We start from the raw sequence: 21,018 nt of genomic DNA on the forward strand, positions 1-21,018 counted from the left end.
AATTCAACATTAGACATCACAATTTGCATTTTCTGAAACCTTCTGGTGTTACGAAGTGGTAGTTCTCAAGTTAACATCAATATTTTTAACGTTTAGTTCACTGGAGGTCGGCGATTCCAAGGCCGAAATGATCCAAATGATTCTACTGAAGGTAATCTAATGGAGCACTTCCTGTATTACCACATGACATCACAAGGTGGAACAGCGCTTTGTGTTTGAGAGAAGAACTCATCTTAAAAATGAGTGAATGAAACAAAACACAACTCCAGGTCTGTTTGTGATGCAGAAACATTATTCAGGTTCAGGGTTCCCACGGTCAGGGAAATCCTGGAAAAATCATGGAAACTGAAAATGTCATTTTCCAGGCCTGGAAAAGTCATGGAATTTTGTAAATTCAATGAAAACTTTGCAAGAGTTTTCCAAAGATGTGATGTCATGAAGTGGTAGTTTTCAAGTTAATATCTACTTCTTTTTTACGTTTAGTTCAGTGGAGGTCGGCAATTCCAGGGCTGAAATGATCCAAATGATTCTACTGAAGGTAATCTAATGGAGCACTTCCTGTATCACCACATGACATCACAAGGTGGAACAGTGTTTTGTGTTTGAGAGAAGAACTCATCTTAAAAATGAGTGAATGAATCAAAACACAACTCCAGGTCTGTTTGTGATGCAGAAACATTATTCAAGGTTCCCACGGTCATGGAAATCCTGGAAAAGTCATGAAAACTGAAAATGTAATTTTTCAGACCTGGAAAAGTCATGGAATTTTGTAAATTCAGTGATAATTTTGGAAAACTCTTTCACACAACTACAGTGCTGACTTAATTATTTAGCCCTACTTTTTCAAAATCTGCCATATTTTTATTGTAATGCTTATTTAAATAATGTAACCAGTTAAATAAATGTAAACTTTTCTGATAATTTCATTTAATATACATTTAAAATTTTATATTAATTACTTTCATATTAAAGAAATAAGTGCTAACCTACAGTAAAGAAGATTTTAAGTAGACTCAACTTAAAATATTAAAAAATTATGCTGACTTAACATAATGATGTTATGTCAACTTAAATTATAGGTTAAAATGAAGTTAAGCTAACATTTTAAGTAGATCCAACTTAAAATACTAATATAAGTAAATTTTTTGGCGTTTCTTTTTTGGTGTTCTAGTTCAAAAATTGAGCTGATGTTGACTTTGAAACTACTCGCTATATTATGTTTTGTAAATTCAATGAAATTTTTGAATCTCTTTCACGCAACTACAGCGTTGACTTAATTACCCAGCTCTACATTTTCAAAATCTGCAATATTTATTAAGCTGAATAAAGTATCTTTATCTAAATTAACATAACCATTTGTTCTAAATTCAGACTCTTCTAATATATTCATTTAATATACATTTTCAATTTTATATTCATCACTATTTCAGTATGTATTAATTTCATTTTAAAGAAATAAATAATAAATGCTAAACAACAGAAGAGAAGAAGTTAAAATTTTAAGTAGATTCAACTTAAAATACCAAAATAAGTAAATACATTTTGGTGTTCTAGTTCAAAAACTGAGCAGATTTTTACTTTAAAACTACTTACCATATAAAAAAAAAAAAAAAAAGTAATGCTGACTTAAGATAATGCGCTGGTGTTACGTCAATTTAAATTATAGGTTAAAATCAAGTTAAATTTTTAAGTAGATCCAACTTAAAATACTTAATATCTTAAAATCTAGCACTACATTTTCAAAATCTGCAATATTTATTAAGCTGAGAAAAGTATGTTTATTTAAATTAACATAACCATTTGTTCTAAATTCAGACTCTTCCAATATTTTCATTTAATATACATTTTCAATTTTATATTCATTAATATTTCAGCATGTACTTATTTCATTTTAAATAAATAAATAATAAATGCTAAACAACAGAAGAGAAGAAGTTAAAATTGAAATAGACTCAACTTAAAATATCAAAATAAGTGAATAGATTGTGGTGTTCTAGTTCAAAAACTGAGTTGAGTTTGACTTTGAAACTTACTCGCTATGTTAAATAAAAAAAAATAAAAAATTAAAAAAATCAACGCTGACTTAACATAATGGTGTTATGTCAACTTAAATTCTAGGTTAAAAGCAAGTTAAGTTAAAATTTTAAGAAGATCCAACTTAAAATACCAAAATAAGTAAATACAGTTTGGTGTTGTAGTTCAAAAAGTAAATAGATTTTGACTTTGAAACTATGTTATGTTTTGTAAATTTAATGAAAATTTCAGAAAAGTCGTGGAATTTTAGAATCAGTTTTCAATTTTATATTCATTACCACTTCAGTATGTATTTATTTCAGTTTAAATAAATAAAAAATAATAAATAACTAACCAACAGAAGAGAACTACACCCAACTCCGCCCTCTACTGGCCACCGCTGAAAACACAACACACACAAGTTTATATAGTTCAAAGTTGAGCAGAATTTATTACAATTCCACAATCTTAAACAAAAGCAGCAGCTACAGAAATATGTACAATTCGTCTAATTTTTTTTCCTTTTTCTTTTTTAAAACACTTTTCCGGGTTTCAGTCCGCGCCGCCGCTTCAAGTGCAGATCTCCAACGTTAAACTCCTCCGGCTTCACGAGAAATTCCTATTAAAAGAGAGGCTTTTGGAACACTGGGGCCTCCGGGTCAGAGCGCCCCCCGGAGTCCCGTCGGTGCCAAATCACAGCTTGACGACGTACGCGTTTGTTCTATAAAGTCCGCGATTTCCCTTTTGAGAGAGCGAGAACGAGGAAAGGCATTCGTTAAGACTTTAAAGATCGAGGGAAGGGAAGGGAAGGGAAGGGAAGGATTTAGGGTTAGGGATTTAACACTGTTTGGTGAAGATTTTAGATTATATAGGTGTGAAATATAAGATTATTTAGACAGTAATGAGCCTTAAGTTAGCGTGTCCTTTTATGTATTGCTTGAGCACACATATTACTAATAGGAAATAGAGTAAAAAGTAGCAGCAGTAGTTGTTGTTGTTGTTGTTTACAGGTTTTGACCAGGTCCGGCTTGGTCCATGATGAGGATTTGGAGGAGGAGGAGGAGTTAGGGGCAGGTGGACAGGTGAGGACAGGTGAGGACAGGTGCAGACAGGTGAGGGAGGGGGGGGGGGGGGGTGTTATTGTAAAGAGTGCATGAAGCTATCCAGGTTATATTCAGTGTCGTATTGCTGCTGGTCCCAAAGTTCGCCCAAACCGTCCAAAACCGTTTTCATGGAGGACTTCCCTGAGGTCGAAGGGCAGGGCTCGGTCTTTTCGCCTTTTTCGTCCTAAAAAACAAAACAAAAATGTCTACACGGTTAATAATGTTTGTGGAAAGGATGGTGAAGATTATTAAAAATTGAAAAAAAAAAACACCAATAAAATGTATTTCCTTTCAGACATTCACGTCATTTCTATTCGTCGTTGATCAAATTTCATCTTTTACAAGGTCTAGGAGTGTCGGTCGCTGTTCGTAAAAGCAGCGGTTTGGAGTTGGTTAAAGAAATGACTGACTGTGTCTTTCTCCTGTAAAGTGTTTTAAAAGCTTTGTACAAATTTTGCTCAACAGAATAAGGTTTTATTGTTCAAAATTGACTCTTGTGAGATGTAAGAAAAGTTAATGCTGTTGGTACCTCGTCAAAAACAGACCTGGAGTTGTGTTTTGTTTCATTCACACATCTGAGTAAAGCTGCATTATTAGTCTGTCTACATAGTGTCTAAATCAGACTTGGTGAGACTCGTCTACGTGTTTGTCTCCAGTAGGTTAGATACTGTAATGTCCTGCTCACTGTCCTCTCCAAACGAGCTGTGAGACGCTGTATTACATCCAGAACACTGCAGCTCGGCTCTTCTGAATCAGTTTTCCGAGGACGTTGCCTAGCGACATGCGTGACACGCCTCTTTTCCTGGGACGGCGTGACTCGGACCTCAGTGGCGGAAAAAGTCGAGTGAGCAAGAATTCTGAGTCAGAATCCAAGACGACTACGCAAACTGTGACGAGTAAATATGAAGTGTTTTCATTGTGTTTGGGCACTTTGGTGGTTTAAATGACAATGAAATGGTGTGGAGAGGCTACACGTTACTCTCTGAGTCTGACAAGCGAAACATAATAATATGATTCAAGCTCGGACGTGACGCCAAATCAGAGATTGAGTCAGAAGATAATCGAACGCAGGGTAAACACGGGGAATCAGAGTTTCAGATTCATGCAGCTAAAACCTGGAACAGTCTGAACATGAGACACAGACTCGACTTTGACTCTGTTTAAATCCAGAACAGTTCTGTTTAGCTGCGTCTGACTCTGCACTCTTCTTTCCAATTTAATGTCTTTCTCTTTTTAATATTATGATGATTATTTATGTTATAATTTGTTTGTATTGTGATTTTAATGTATCCTGATTCTGTAAAGCTTTGAAATACTTTGTGGACAAATTGTGCTGCATAAATAAACTTGCCTTGACTTTTACCTTTTGGTTCAGCAGAAATTGACAGTTCCATGGCTGATATCACCCACATGATTCTAGTGAAGGTGTATGGAGTTTAAAACACAGTGTACGACCACATCAGGAGGTGGATGGGAGCCTAAATGTGCAGGATTTGTGTGTTAAACATGTGTGAATGGAACAAAACACAACTCCGGGTCTGTGTTTGATGAGGAAACAACTTTTGAAACCTGGTGACCCTCCCTCCTCCCTCCCTCCTCCCTCCTCCCTCCCTCCTCCCTCCTCCCTCCCTTTAGCCCGTCCGTCTCTGACCTTGTCCAGAGTGAAGAGGTTGAGCAGCTGGTCTGTGCCCATGCTCTGCAGACTGGCGTTGTCCTGACTGATCACCGTGTTGGCGATGCTCATTTTGAACTTCTGCAGGCCCATGATCTTCTCCTCCAGAGTCCCGCGAGTGATGAGGCGGTACACGTTCACCACGCGTTTCTGAAAGACAGACGGCGGAAAATGTTACAAATCAGTACAATGCAAAAGAAAACTGAACGCACATGTGGGTCTGGAAACATTTTCTGTCTCTGTAGCTTCTTGGGTTCTGTTTAAAGACAATTCAGTAAAGTGTAGGGATGTAACAATATCCAAATCTCTTGGTACGATATTTATTGCGATATTTTGGAGAGGCTTATATAATTGTAGATAGGACACGTTTCTGCTTTTAACTCTTTCCCCCATGAAGACGACATTTGACGACCCCCCTGTTTCCTTAATGACGACTTTTGACACCTCCGCTGTATCACTAAAGACGTGATTTGACGACCTTTAGAAACGGCTCGGTTTTTCACATTTAAACAGAGACTGTGATCGGTCGGGGCCACTACAACCCACACTAGACTGACCAATAGGATTCAAGGATATGTTTTCGCAGATTTTTTCCGAAGTTAATCGAAGTAGTGACGATGGTAGCTTCCGGAAAAAACACAACACGAAACACGAGCAATGGAAAGATCGCGGAGCTGCGGCGCACAGTTTTAGAAATAATGAGGAGCGGACGTATTTTATGGATAAGTTTAGAGAAAGTGACTTTTATAGATTTCAAAGTGATGATGAGGGTGATTATAAAGTGGAAAACAGCGATAGCGACGGACTTACAGAGAGTGAAACTTATGAAGATGAGAATGCCGCTGATGCGTCTGTGTGGAGTTCTGCGATATCCAAACAAACTATCCGGGCTTTATACTCGAGTATGAACCAGAATTGCCCTGAAATCACTCGTGGAAGTCTGTTTTCTTTTATGCAATTATGCTCTATGGGTAGAACTAGTAACATATGTATGGGTTGTTCCTAGTAGGCGTCCAGGGGGGAAAGAATTAAACTACTATGACAAGATTATGGTGTGAATTATTTCCGTCATAATCCCAAGAATTCAAGTAAAAACATTTCTCTTCACGTTGTCTGCGGTGAAATGAATCATGGGATATGTAGTTTCCGATGTTTATTGGCTGTTGCTACTGTAAAACCATGTATTTAAATAAAGGAACTTGTGATTCGATATATTGTGTTGGCCCACGATATTATTGTGAGACTTGTCGATACGATATCACGATATTTCGGTTCTTGTTACATCCCTAATAAAGTGTATTTTTAATGACAGCAACGAGCAGCAGAAATAAATACACTTTACTGTACTGTCTTGAAAAAGAATCCAAGAAGTTAAAGCGCATAAGACTACAAAACTGAGTAAGAATAAATAAATAAATAGTAATAAAAATTTTACAAATGAACATCTTTGGTTCATTTTCTGCCTCTCTGATTTCATACGAATGTGATTGACAGGAGGATTAACCAATCAGCGAAAGGCAAAGGTCGACAAAATAAACACAGATGTAAAAAAAAACAAATTAAATAATACAGAAAAGAGCACAGATTTTCGCAGAAACAAAAAACAAAGCACCAAACTCTTCTTTATTGTGGGAAAAATATATCACCGTAAGTTCCGGACTATTGAGCGCACCTGAATTTAAGTGGCCTCTACTAAATTGTAAAAGAAATAAAAGTACATATATATAGGCCGCACTTGTCTATAAGCTGCAGGTGTCCACATTTGTAACTTGTAATTTGTTAAAAGTGTCAGAAATAAGTAGCAGCTTATTGTCCGGAAATTACGGTAACCAATCAGAGAAAAACAAAGGTTGTCAAAATAAACACGACAGCTTACAAGCGCATAAAACTGTAATTAAACAATACAAAAAAAAAAAGAGCGCAGCGCCTTCTCTTCTCCTTTCAGCGAACTCAAAAACGGACTTTCTTTCGCGGCGAACTGGTCGTGGATTCTCGTCTGACATCGCGACAAACTTTGTGCGAACTGAGAGGAAGCTACAGTTCGAAAAAGCCTCTAAGAACCGCTGCGTTGGTCGAGTAAACGGCGTCTTTTGTACGTGGACACGCGTGAGAGGCGAACATAAACCATGTAATCCCAGTGCGCCGGCGACTCAGTTACACTAGAAACGTAGAGAGTTTGATTGATTAACCAAGTCCAGTTGATGGATTTTCATTCCCTTTTTTTGGTCATCATAATTAGAAGGCTGCTGCATCCTTTTAACACCATTTTGAACTTTCATTGACAATTTAAAACTTAAATAAATCCTCCATACAACCTTCAAGTCGACTAATTGAAACACGGGGTAACTCTCTGGACAATCAAGAATTTATTTCGTAAACTACAGCCCCGATAATAAACGCTGCAGCTTCTGGAAGGGGGTAAATAAAACTAAAAGTGCACCTGTCCGATCCGGTGAGCTCGGTCCATGGCCTGCAGGTCCCTCATCGGGTTCCAGTCGTGCTCCACAAACACCACCGTGTCGGCTCCGGTCAGATTCAGACCCAGACCTCCAACGTGAGTGGTGAGGAGAAGAACGTCTATGGAAGGGTCGTTATTAAACCTGAGGGGGAAAAACACACCAGCAAAGAGAAAAAGAGAGAGAGAAAGTTAATAATAATAATGATCATAATAATAATAATAATAATGATGCTCTGTAAATCGCCTTTGAGTGTCCAGAGGAGCGTTATATAAAACTGACGAAAGTGCAGTTTAAGTAATCATTTGAAATACAAAAATCTGTTTATTTGACGGGATAATATCTGTGAACATATTTATAGTTTTAGTCAGTCAATTGAATTAATGAAAAAAAAAAAAAAAAAAAAAAAACATGTTGAAAATTACAGGAGGTGTTACAGAAAGTCGGGCAGAGTTAAAAAAAAAAAAAAAAAAAAAAGAAGTAATCTCTTAACCACATGACAATAATAGATCGTATTTTATCTACAATGAAGGAACCATTTATGCTACGTTACATTTATGTTATGTATGTATTGTTATATATTATTATTATGCATTTCTGATTACCTACTGTGCTTGTGTCTGCTATAAATATTCTTTTGTCAATGTTTATAGTTATAATTTGCACATAAAATTGCAATATTAATCTAAAACAGACCTGGGCATTGTACAGCTCCGGAATCACATAAAGCCTTTGTTTGACTCTGACCGGCCCGTTTAAGATAATTTGGAATTATAAAATAAACATTTTATAATTTTACCCCATGTGTGGACTTGCTTTTAATTTAGAAGTGTTTTTTAATGTCATTTTTGTAAGGCAGCCTCACTTTTTCATCGCTGAGTCATAACAAACTCTTACCAGTTTCACCAGCTTTTTTTAAAGAAATAACATCGATATTATTCAAATTTTATACAGAGTTAAGCATTTTGGTCCTCCACAATATTTTCTGTGGCCCCATGGAAAAAATAATTGCCCCAGCCCTGATCTAAAATAATTTAAAGAAGGAAGTTCGCTGGCTTCAGTTGATCTTAGGGAAAATTAGATATGATTTTTGTTTGTTGAGTTCTACATTTCAGCGTAAAAACATACAATTATAATTTATATTGATACTTTGCAGTGACAAGATGCTGGGGGTGTTCAACATGCATCTCTGTTGGAGGAATGTTCAGCAGTTACCATGGTGACGCAACGCACAAATGAGCAAACACAGAAAAAAAGTGGAAGATTTTCTGAAAACGCAAGAAAAATCGACATTTTTCAGGAGCTTGTGATGAGTTTAGGGGTCTGATTTTCAGCAAGTGACAGTAAAAAACTAAACTATCTTGCGTCTGTAATTTTATTTCTGAGAGACTTGTTTAACAGCACGAATCATCTCATCTGTTGCTTAATCTGAGTAACAGCACGTCATAACAGAGCGTCATAACAGAGGATCATTTGTCTGTTTTATAAAGCGCTCGTCTTGGTACCTGGAGACGATGGAGTGTCTGAGGCCGGCGGGGACACTCCCGTCCAGTCTGAGGTACGTGACCGTGGGCAGTTTGGGCTTCAGCAGGTCGTGTTCTACGATGTCCAACATGCTCTTGAGCTGACAGAAGATCAGGACTCTGTGCTGGGCCACGACAGACTCTGTGCCGCCCTCAGACGAGCCGCCCCCACCCAGACCACAGTCCAGTAACAACTGCAGAAGGAGAAACGAGAGGAGCAGAGGTGAGAAAAGAAGAGAACTGAACATATAGGTTAGGTTAGGTTAGGTTAGGTTGCTTTATTCGTACCCGTAGGTAAATTTGCTTTGCAGATTTAAGAGACAGGTTCCACATTTCACATTTCATTCATCCACAAAACACACATAAAAACACAATAAAATGTTACAGTAAAGTGTTACAGATGCTCCAGTGCAGAATGGTTTGTTCCATAAACAACCAATTAAAATCATCCAACACACTTGTCTAAAATCACAATAAATAAATCTTAAATATGTTAAAAACACACAATCTTAAATAAATAGATTACAGTTTATTCATAAGTATGATAGCAGCCGGAACGAAGCTCCTTTTAAAACGATTTGTTCTAGATCTTGGGACTAAAAACCTCTGACCAGAGGGAAGCAGCTGAAACTCTGAGTTTAGTGGATGTTGCACGTCTCCCAAAATACTCTGGGACGTCCTCTGTAAGTGTCTCGAGTACAGAGAGTCCAGCGGCTCTGAGGATGAACAATCACCTACTCGCCCATTTAACCAACTGATTCAGGGAGTTCTTGTTTTTAGCAGAAATGCTCCCAAACCACGAGACCAATGAAAATGTTAAAACTGATTCCATATGAAGCTGATATTTTACACTCAAAATCCTGCTTTTTGAGAACATTATTAGACTTAAACAAACTTTATTGATCCATAAGGGAAATTATTTGGACACAGTAGCTCAAACATCACAATAAATATAATAACAGAGTAAAAAAATATATATAAATGGTAATAATAAATTCTAAATAAGTAGTAAAAAGGTAGCAAGAGACAAGTGTTATTATATTATAAACAATAAAATATATGCATAGTGTGTAATTTATTGAGTTATATGTAAATATTTGTAAAGTTTTGTGATCAATGTACATAAGTAAGCACATAATTTTTGAAACTGTGTAATAAATAGGGGTGGATTCATTAAGTTTTTCCATTTTCCCACTCTTTTTCGAGAAATGTGCTTTTCTGTTGTTTATGATTATTGTTTTTCTTTTGGCACAAACTCAAAATAAAAACAAAATCAATCGATCAAAACTTAAAAGTATATCTGAAAAGTGACTAAATATATTTACTTTTAGATTTATATCAAGTCTGTATGCTTTATTTCTGATTTTACCTACTACTCAATTGTGTTTTGTTTCAGTAATTCTTCTCTGTTCCAACTTATGATGTCAAACAGGAAGTGCTCCACTGTGTTTTTAAACTCCAAACACCTTCACTAGAATCATTTGTATAATTTCAGACCTGGAATTGCCAAACTCTAGTGAATAAAGAGTAAAGGGGAAGCTGTAAAACTTGAAAACTACGATTTCATGGAACAGAGCACGCTGAACTTTGGAGATGTAGACAGACTAATGATAAAGTTGCTCAAACAAACAAACAAACAAACAAACGTGTGAATGAAACAAAACACAACTCCAGGTCTGTTTTGGATGAGGCAACATTATAAACACGCCTCAAAGCTCACAAGAGTCAGTATCGCGTAATTTAGGACTTTTAACAAATATTTAATTAAATAAAGTAGATTTCAAACTCAATTTTTTTCCCTGCTTCTCTGAGACCCAAGACTGAAATTTGGAAAACACTGCCTTAGCATTAAGACACGGGTCCAAGTATATCCGGTAAAGTTATCCTTTTAAAAATGTAATTATATCTTGTGTAGGAGTGTGCAAAAATCTTGAAATATCCATATATCGTATCGTTTAATGTGCTGATACAGTATCGATATCGTGGGCTGCTGTATCGATATATCGGCGAGTATTTTTTGGTATATTTTTACAAATTATTTTACTACAGAGCTACAGTTTTGTTGCTTGTTCAGTGAAAGGAAACTCATTTATGCGACACATTTGACATTTTCACTGTTTTGATGATTAAAATGGGTGTTTCATATTAACTTTGAGTGTAAGAAAAAAAAATTAAATCCATTCAGTGATATCACGATACTACAAATCATATTTTTCACAAAAATTTCAGGGTTACATTTACTGTTCTCATGATTTAAAAATAAATTAATGTAATTCAATTTTGTGCTTGTGAAGGTGAACATGACTATATTATTAGACGTAATTATTGATAAATTGCAATATATTGTCCTTTGGTGATACAATACGATACGATATATCCCAGTATATCCCAATACTAAAACAGACCTCTGGCAATGCACCCCTGAAGTGGTTCAAGAAAGATTTTCAGTATCACAGCCATGATTTAGCCTTTACATTTTACTGAACTGTATCGAATCAATTTGAAATATATCGTATTGAATAGAAAGGGCACTGTATCGAGATATGTATCGTATCGGAAACTTCTGAATGAGCCCTAATCTTGTGTAAAACTGATCACAGACTGAAGAGACAAACCTGTTTAAGTGCGGATAGTTTAGGTGCGTGTTGAATGTCTCGTAGGTTCGAGTTCTGCGAGGCCAGCAGCTCCGTGATGCGTTTAAACTCGGGGTGTTGAGCCGTGAGCACCAGGCTGGGGTGGTTGCACAGCTTCCTCAGATACTGCAGAGCCTGGGGGAGAGGGCGAGAGACAAGAGGTTTAAAATGTTTATAGATGAATTCTGTGGATAATAAAGACCAGAAGAAGAGGTAAGATCCAAGCAAACTACCTCTATTTGTTTATTTCATACCTTGACACTACTACATCTGCCCAATTTATCTCATTAAATGTATTTTGGGCCATCGTTTTTGCATTTATGGCAGAGTGGGAGGACTAAACTTTGCTCTGGTCTGTGAAAGTTGTGAAACGCGCTCATACATTTATCAAGATGACTAATTAGGACAGGGGTGTCAAACTCATTTTGGTCCGGGGGCCGTATCCAACTGACTTTGATCCCAAAGTGTCTGGATCAGAAAACTCATGTCATATAAACCCCAAAAATAACAATAAGTTCAAATATTTGTGCAGAGAAACACAAATCTATTACAGAAATCTTTTTTAATTGATGAACTCTTTCTTTTACAAAATATTATAATATTATGAACAACCTGAAACTTTAAGAAAAATGCAATTTCAACACAACATTTTAAAAATAACTTGGATGTAAATAGGAATAAGTCAGTTTTTCTTGGAAAATTCTGCACTTGGCTCCACTTTTCTCATGTTGGACATTTTTCTGATGAGGGTGTCACGGTCAACAGACAAAACGATCGTCCTTTAAGAGCGTTTGGAAAGAGACAAGTCTTCATTTGTGCTGCTCTGGTGGGAGGGGCCACGTACAGAGACGCTGGAGACGCTGCTGTGATAAACACCACAGAAAATTAACAAGATTTTAATAGAAAATATAATTAAAATATTTTAGTAAAAAATCAGCCGAGGGCCAGATTAAAGGTCTTGGAGGACCAGATCTGGCCCCCGGGCCGTATGTTTGACACCTGTGAATTAGGATGTTCAGAACACACAAGGCAAGTGAGTAATAACTTTGGACTATGGAGGCACTGAATATTTGGCAACAGAATATATTCGGCCAAATATTGCAAAAAAAAAAAAAAAAAAAAAAGAAGCCACATTTGGTTTTCGGTGGCGTGCGTTAAAAGTAAGGCCGGATAGTGGCGTGTGAGACAATGACGCGTTAATCTGGCGCCTTCATTAAAACGTCGGAAGTGTGGAAATATAAAGGCGCACTCTCATTAGGACCCTTTTTTAAATTTTAATCTTTATCATTATTCATGTTTTGATTTGTTTTTATTATGATTTTAAAAGCGCTTTGAATTACTTTGTGTACGAACTGTGCTGTACAAATAAACTTTCCTTTAGAACCGTGCCGTGCTCAAGGACGATTGTGTAAAATTCTATGTTCCGCACTCACACCTGCACATCCAAACCGAACTATGTCCCGTTGACGTCATCACACGGCGCCGTTTGTTCACATGTTGCACAGTAGAGCTTTTAGCGGAGAAAATAAGTCCAGCGGCATTAAATATCTATTAAACAGTGAGACAGATGTGCGTCCTCTTATGATACGTGCTCCTCTGTGAGTTTATGGAGATAAAAACAGCGCAGAGCAGTGATGACAGCCGCAGATCAACTTCTGTCTGTCCCAGTCCTCACTGAAGGTCGGCATGGATTCAGTGTGTGTTTTAGAGCGGACTTTATTCACAGTTTTCCTCGTACGAGTAACATCAGCGCACATACGGGGCTCGTATAGTGAAGTCGTGCGTGCGTGTGGGTGTATATGAGTAATTGTGCCGTGCTTTGGTCCACCTCCTCCAACCGGACCAAAGTCCAACAGACTCCTGGGCACGGTCCGACTGCGCTCACACTGGACAAACACCACGCTTTAGGTGGAATCAGTGCACAGTTCTGAAGTCCTAGTTTGAGTGCACTGTTAAAGTGTCTGAGAGCAAGAAAAGACCTTCAGTTTACAATGAATGTTACATGAAAATGTCTAGAGGTTGTACGTGGTCTCTGCCAAGACATTTAGCACTACTAGTTTAATGAGTCATTTAAAAACCAGTACATGGCTTTAGATGATCAACCGTTATCATCTTTTTATTTTCAAGCTGAAGTACCTGTTATTATCTGCTCTGGCCAGAAAATGACTTAAAAGTAGTGAAATTATCTGTCCGTGCAGCAAGATAAATCTACTTGACATTACTTGATTTTAAAATAATCTACCTCAGACTCAGAACTAATAAATAAATAATAAATCTGAAAATAAGTTGAATAATCTGATATAAGTTTTAAAATCTTGGCCAGCTCAGAAAAATTTGCAGTGTTACAATAAGATGTGAGCTGTAGACTGTTGAAAGAGTGATTTTTATGGCTAATTATTTGTTCATTCTGATATTTATTTGTTGCTGCTCATGTCTTTTAATGATGATGTCCAATTAAAAACGTGATTATTGTGACTTTTTTTAAATTATTGTGTCAGGAGTTTCAATATTATCGTTTATCGTTCTTCATAGTCAGTGTTGTGGAGTAACAGATTACATGTACCAGAGTTACGTAATCAGAGTACAAATTATGAGTAACTGTATTCAGTTACAGTTACTGTTTCAGTGAGTGGTAATTGGATTACAGTTACTTTGTTGAAATAATTGGATTACACAGCGGTATTTTCCCGTTTTCACATTTTGGGCTATTCCCTTTTTTTTTTTTAAATCGGTAATTCCACTCATTGCCGGACACTAAACCAGGTCTAAACCCAGTCTAAACCAGGACTAAAACTAGGTCCAAACCAGGACTAAACCAGGACTAAAACCAGGTGTAAAACCAGGTCTAAACTAGGTCTAAACGAGGACAAAACCAGGATTAAACCAGGTCTAAACCAGAACTAAACCAAGACTAAACCAGGTCTAAACCAGGTCTAAACCAGGTCTAAACCAGGTCCAAACCAGGTCTAAACCCAGGTCCAAACCAATTCTAAACCTGGTCTAAAACCAAGTCTAAACCAGGTCTAAACTAGGACTAAACCAGGACTAAAACCAGGTCCAAACCAGGTCCAAACCAGGTCTAAACCAGGTCTAAACCAGGTCTAAACCAGGTCTAAACGAGGACAAAACCAAGACTAAACCAAGACTAAACCGGGTCTAAACCAGGTCTAAACCAGGTCTAAACAGGATTTAACAGGACTAAATCCTGCTGCGTATACGTGTCTCCTCCTCTTCTATCAATAATATTTTTAATTTGGTTCAGTAAAGTCTGAGCTTTTCATTTTATTTTATTAGACAAAACATTTTATGTGAATATTTCCTCGTCTTTGCTTCTCTACAGCAAATCAAGTAATCCAAAGTATTCAGATTACATTACTCACTTTAAGTAATTTAATGGATTACGTTACAAACTACATTTTGGGGTGTGTAATCTGTAATCTGTAGGGGATTACATTTTAAAAGTCACCTTCCCAACACTGTTCATAGCAATGTATCCTGCTTCAAAATGTTTTATCGTGACAGCCGTTTAATGACTTATAATACCAAAAAAAAGTCAAGAAATCAGACTAAACGTTGTACCTGGAACACGTGTCCTGTGGCCTTGAGTTTGGGCTTGTCCTCCTCTTCCGCCGCAGACACAGAAATGCTGTCGTCCACACTGGCTTTGGCTCGAGATTTAGCAAAGTCCTCGTACAGCTGAACCTGAGGGAAAAAAAACAAACAAAAAAAAACTCTTTTACAAACGCAGAGCTGCAGTCATTATCCGCCTGGCTGATTTTATTAAGGCCTGAGGCGAGAACCAGGTTAACAACACATTTATAATCAGCTACATGGAAAAGGCCCTATGGAGAACTGTGACTTTTTGTATTCTAATGTTTGACACGTAACTTTTACATGAGTTTCTTCAACTTTTCTTACACAACATTTGCCCAAACATGTTTTTCTAAAGGAGCGGTATAACTTTTCTAGTAGAGGGAATGCCACCTGATTGTCTTTTTGCGATTTTGATGCAATGCTCCACAGTATTACCCAGGCTGGTGCCACCTAATGCCTCCGCTCAATTTAATTTCTCTCCAGCGACTAAATCAGGAATCAGAATACACTAGACCAGGGGTGTCAAACTCATTTTGGTCCGGGGGCCGTATCCAACCTACTTTGATCCCAAAGGGGCTGGATCAGAAAACTCATGTCATATAAACCCCAAAAATAACAATAAGTTCAAATATTTGTGCAGAGAAACACAAATCTATTACAGAAATCTTTTTAAATTGATGAACTCTTTCTTTTACAAAATATTATGAACAACCTGAAACTTTAAGAAAAATGCAATTTCAACACAATATTTTAACATGAACTTGTATGTAAATAAGAATACGTCAATTTTTCTTGTAAAATCCTGCACTCAGCTCCACTTTTCTCATTTTGGACATTTTTCTGATGAGGGTGTCACGGTCAACAGACAAAACGATCGTCCTTTAAAGAGCGTTTGGAAAGAGACAAGTCTTCACTTTGTGCTGCTCTGGTGGGAGGGGCCACGTACAGAGACACTGGAGACACTGATATGCTCAGCACCGCAGAAAATTACCAATATTTTAATAGAAAATATAATAAAAATATTTTAGTAGAAAATCAGCCGAGGGCCAGATTAAAGGTCTTGGAGGGCCAGATCTGGCCCCCGGGCCGTATGTTTGACACCTGTGCACTAGACGATTTATAAGAACCCCGGGAGTTGTAGACAGCGCACTGGCCAATCAGAGAAGAGCTCTGAAGCCATGACGTCAAACTCAAGCGTCTGTCTGGGTCCCTTTTGTGGAACAGCACAACAGTAAACAAAGCGTTGATGACGACAAACATTCTGTGTTGGTAACGATTCCCAAGATCGAGGATTTAAAGCCGGAACAAAGAGAATGTTTGGTGAATTTTATCAAGGGGAAAGACGTTATTGCCCTTCTTCCTACGGAATTTGGTGCATTACATATGTCTTGTCCAAATAGCAGCGATTGGTTAAATAAAAAAGTATCCGCCTACTGTCAAGCGAACGAATCCTAATGCTGTGAGTTCAGACAGTTTCCAAGTGAAACCGGCTGATGAATCAGGCTACCACAGTATAAAATTCAAGGAGACCAGCCAAACGTCTCAAGCCAGTGTTAATAGTTTTTTTTTTTTTTCCAAACTCCTCCCTTTTGGGACTGAAATTTTAAAAATCAACTACACTCAATAATTTCAAAGTGGGGAGTGGATATCGCAGATGTGGGCGGGAGCGGGAATAAAAATGAAATCTGAAATCTGCTGAAATCCTCCAAGACACTGACATGATACAGACATGACAGAGACTCTTTCTGCAGGAGACATGTGCAGTAGAGCGAAGGGGAGAGACGGAGTTGATGCGCCGAGGAAGATTCTAGTTTGATTGTGTTTTGAACAGTTATTTTACGCTTCATACACACAGCCTCCTCATGGTAAACACACAAAGAAATACAGATGACGCAGCTTTTAAGTTAAAGGCGACTGATGCGGCTGTCGAAAAAGGAAACAGAGCTGCAGAGTCGATGGGGAGACGTTGACAACGGCGGCGTGACGAAGTGACTCAAAAAGACGAATAAAACTTTCAGAGGTGATAAAAGTAGACGACGAGAACTTGAAAACGTTCTCGAAGACGTGGACACTAGTGTTATAACTTTTTTACAACCACTATATCCTGTATCATATTTTGATGAACTTTTACTAGTAATGAAAGGAACTGACCTTCAGTTGGTCATATTTTTGAAAAAAGTCCCCACGGACTCAAAATGAAGTTTTCGTAAAGTCGACCAACAACATGAATAAAACTGTTAGAAGGTTAATATCTGTTCAATCATAAAATAACCAAATAACACAAGAACAAAACACATAATCAGGGTAAAGATCATATAAAATAGGCCATTAAAAGTAAAAAAATGCTGATTGTCAGTGTTGGTTGAGCAACGATGAATCGAATGGTTTATAAAGTGAAAGCAAGAATAGAAACTGAAACTGCAGTATATTATGATGGCAGTACAACTTATTATTGATCCATTTTCAGTCAAATTGACTTGTAACGGCCCTTGTGAGAATTTAGCACGGTTTCACATTTCATATCATTGGCTGTAATGTGGATTTAATATTGTTTTGTTTCGGGGGGATTTTTTAAAAAGAGTGTTGAAAATGGAGTTTGGTTTCTTCAATTTTACCAAAAAGTTCATCCAATCATGATGCAGGACTTTGATTTTGGAAAAAAAGTTCAAAAAGTTATAACCCTAGTGGACACCTGCGGCCTATATATGTACAAAGTTTTTTTTCTTTTAAAATTTTGTTGATGCTGCTTATATTCAGGTGAGCTCAATAGTCCGGAAATTACGGTAATTCTGTACACAAATGCCGCATAAGCCGTTCTCGATTGCCTGAAGTGCCTAGAGCAGCTTTTGTACCTGCAGTGGGCTGAGGTTGCAGTAATAGTCCTGGATAATTTTGGGAGGCAGGTCTTGAAGCACGTCCTCCTTCATCCTTCTCAAAAGGAACGGTAAAACCTGTCTGTGAAGAGCCTCCATCGCCAAAACGCCTGCAACATCCACACAAGAGTTTAGAAAAATAGTCACATAAAATTTAAAAACTCTAAATTTGAGCGATAAATGAAAAAAAAAAACTGTTACTTGATGTTTTTAAATCTAGAAGCAAATACTAGATTTCTTTAATACTACAATGTTTTCTTATAGTTTAATCTAAAAACTGTAAAATCCTGGAAGGTCAAAGCATTTTCCAGTGTCAATAATTTATTTTTATACATTTTAATATTAATTTCTATTCCCACAAGCCTAGTTTCAGTCTCCTCTTTGGTGTTTTTGTTCTTAAATGTTAAACGCTCGTTACGTACCGGCCTCCTGCTCTCGGGATGAACTCTTCGCGTCCCGACTGGCGAGAATCGGTTTTCCGTAACGTGCCGCAAACTGGCGCTCGGTGCCAAGGAACCCGGGCATTAGGAAGTCAAACAACGACCACAACTCCAGCACATTATTCTGAGGAGAAATAAGAAAATATGTAAGTAACAGAAGCAAGCGAGGACGGAGGGAAGGAAGCAAGTGAGGTAGAAAGGAATTGATTTAGGAAGGGAGCAAGAGAGGAAGGAGGCAACCGGAATTAAGCAAGAAAGGAAGCAGGAAAGGAAGGAAGAAGGCAAGGTAGGAAGGAAGGAAGAAAACAAGGAAGCAAGCAAGGAATGAAGGAGGGACGGGAGGAAGGAAGCAAGCAGGCAGGCAAGTATGGATGAAGGGAAGGAAGCAAGCAAGCTAGAAAGGAAGGAAGCAGGAAACAGGAATTAAGCAAGGAACGAAACAGGAAAAGTAGGGAGGAAGAAAGAAAGGAAGAAAGCAAGGTAGGAAGGAATGAAGCAAGAAAGGTGTGAAGCAAGGAAGCAAGCAAGGAATGAAGGAGGGATAGGAGGAAGGAAGGACGTAAAGAAGGAAGGTAATAAGCAAGGAATGAAGAATGGAGGGAAGAAAGGAAGGAATAAAACAAAGTGGTAAGGAAGGAGGGAAGGAAGGAAGCAAGGGAGGGAAGCAAGGTAGGAAGGAATGAAGCAAGAAAGGAGGGATGGAAGAAAACAACAAGGAAGCAAGCAAGGAATGAAAGAGGGATGGATGGGACGAAGGAAGAAAACAAATAAGGAAGGAAATAAGCAAGGAATGAAGGAAGGAGGGAAGGAATCAAGCAAAGAAGGAAGGAAGAGATAAAGCAAAGTGGTAAGGAAAGAAGGAAGGAAGGAAGGAAGGAAGAAAAAGAAAGAAAGGAATAAAGCAAGGAGGAAGTAATGAAAGAGGGAGGGGAGGAAGCAAGGAAGTGAGCAAGCAAGGAAGGAATAAAGCAAGGGAGGAAGGAATGAAGCAAGGAAGGAAGGAGAGGAGGAAGCAGGGAAGGAAGAAGGGGAGGAAGCAAAGAAGGAAGGAATAAAGCAAAGTGGTAAAGAAGGAGGGAAAGAAGGAATAAAGCAAGGAGGAAGGAATGAAGGAGGGAGGGGAGGGAGGAAGAAAGTAAAGAAGGAAGGAAATAAGCAAGGAATAAAGGAAGGAGGGGAAGAAAGCATGGAAGGAAGCAAGGAAGGAAGGAAGGAAGAGAAATGAAGGAAGGAAGGAAGCAAATAAATGTAAATAAACGTCTACATACCTGGATTGGCGTCCCAGACAAAATGAGCCTGAAGTTTGCTGCCAACTGCTTAATCGCTTTGGAGAGTTTTGTTTTCCCGTTTTTAATGACATGACCCTCGTCAAGGATACAGTAATTAAACTTTATATTCCTGCAAAATAACATTTAAAATATCATATATAATAAAAAAAATAATATATATACACAAAACTACAAAGACTGACTCTAAAGGCCGCCACACTACACGATTTTTTGGTCTTAAAGGTTGTATAGAGGATTTTTTTAAGGGAAAAGAAATACAGCGACAGTCCTTCTGCGCATTCAGAATTACTGTTGAAGTTTCCTGTCTAGAAGTAATTCAGTGACGACGCGTCAGTTTTTAGATCCTTCGTCTGCTTCGGTCGCGCCATCGCTGGACGAGATCTCCAAGAATCACCTCAGTTTGCTTTGCTCCTTTTCCTCTTCTCTTCTTCTTTCAGCGACCTCAAAAACGACTTTCTTTTGCGGCGAACCGGTCGTGGATTCTCGTCCGCCGTCGCGACAAACTTTGTGCGAAATGCGAGGAAGCGACAGTTCGAAAATGCCTCTAAGAACCGCTGCGTAAACCACGTAATCCCCGCGCTCCGAGTCAGTTACACTAGGGAGTTTGATTGACAACCTAACAGCCAATAGAAAATGAGGGAGCCTCGTTTTCTATTGGCTGATGTTTATCTGGCCTCAACATGTCCACAGATGATAGATTTTCGTTCTTTTTTTTTTTTGGTCATCATAATTACAAAGCTGCTGCGTCTCTGTAATGGTATTTTAATCTTTCACTGACAGTTTGAAACTAAAAAAAAATCCTCCATACAACCTTTAAGGGTCGTTCACACCAAAGCGTCAAAAAACGCCTTGCCTCTGTTCCTTTGCAAAGACGCCCGACGCTCGTCTTTGACGCCGTGGACGAACGGGACAAAAATACTTGACGCGCGTCCGTTGCCCTGGAAACAAGAGCCCGGTCCCTGGTCTTTTCCCGAAACAATGTCAGACCAGACTGAGAGAGACTTTAGTGTTTTTATGACATAAAACATCAGCGGAGGAGATCGGGTCGACGACTGGGGCGTATATATATTTATACTCCACTAATGACACTGGATCAGTCCCGGTCTAGTCCCGGTCTAATATCGTCAAGTCTAATCACGGTCTAGTCCTGGTCTAGTCGTGGTTTAATCTCGGCCTATTCAGGGTCTAGTCCTTGTTTAGTCTCGGTCTAGTCCCGGTCTAGTCCTGGTCTACTCCCGGTCTAGTCTCGGTCTAGTCCCGGTCCAGTTCTGGTGTATTCCTCGCGATCGGCTCGGTGATTGTGGCGTATATATTTATGCTCCGCTGATGTTTGTGGTTCTCGGGTTTTTCTTCCTGATAATAACGTCGCTGCGTCACTGGATACTCGTCCCTGATTGGTCGACGCGGCGAGTCTGACGCGAA

The 21,018-nt window shown here is 38.3% G+C and overlaps 2 protein-coding genes across 2 annotated transcripts in view; both read right to left on the reverse strand.

The window, feature by feature from the left end:
- Positions 1-2,435: 2,435 nt before the first annotated feature.
- btaf1 (BTAF1 RNA polymerase II, B-TFIID transcription factor-associated) overlaps positions 2,436-21,018 on the reverse strand; it is a 104,829-nt gene continuing 86,246 nt past the window's right edge. Inside the window, 9 exon segments of the mRNA XM_055162835.1 lie at positions 2,436-3,300; positions 4,768-4,938; positions 7,229-7,388; positions 8,750-8,961; positions 11,383-11,535; positions 14,980-15,102; positions 17,847-17,977; positions 18,290-18,431; positions 19,576-19,705. Of these exon segments, the coding sequence (XP_055018810.1) occupies positions 3,151-3,300; positions 4,768-4,938; positions 7,229-7,388; positions 8,750-8,961; positions 11,383-11,535; positions 14,980-15,102; positions 17,847-17,977; positions 18,290-18,431; positions 19,576-19,705 (1,372 nt within the window). The 3' untranslated portion in view covers positions 2,436-3,150.
- Positions 20,270-21,018, reverse strand: part of blnk (B cell linker) — a 288,551-nt gene continuing 287,802 nt past the window's right edge. The window contains exon 25 of the transcript XR_008633362.1: positions 20,270-20,407. The gene's annotated coding sequence lies outside the window, so the exon portion shown is untranslated. The remainder of the gene's footprint in view (positions 20,408-21,018) is intronic.

Source organism: Boleophthalmus pectinirostris, unplaced genomic scaffold (assembly GCF_026225935.1).
Source record: "Boleophthalmus pectinirostris isolate CB_2022bp ecotype Guang Dong unplaced genomic scaffold, ASM2622593v1 HiC_scaffold_5, whole genome shotgun sequence".
Taxonomy (NCBI): Eukaryota; Metazoa; Chordata; class Actinopteri; order Gobiiformes; family Gobiidae; genus Boleophthalmus; species Boleophthalmus pectinirostris.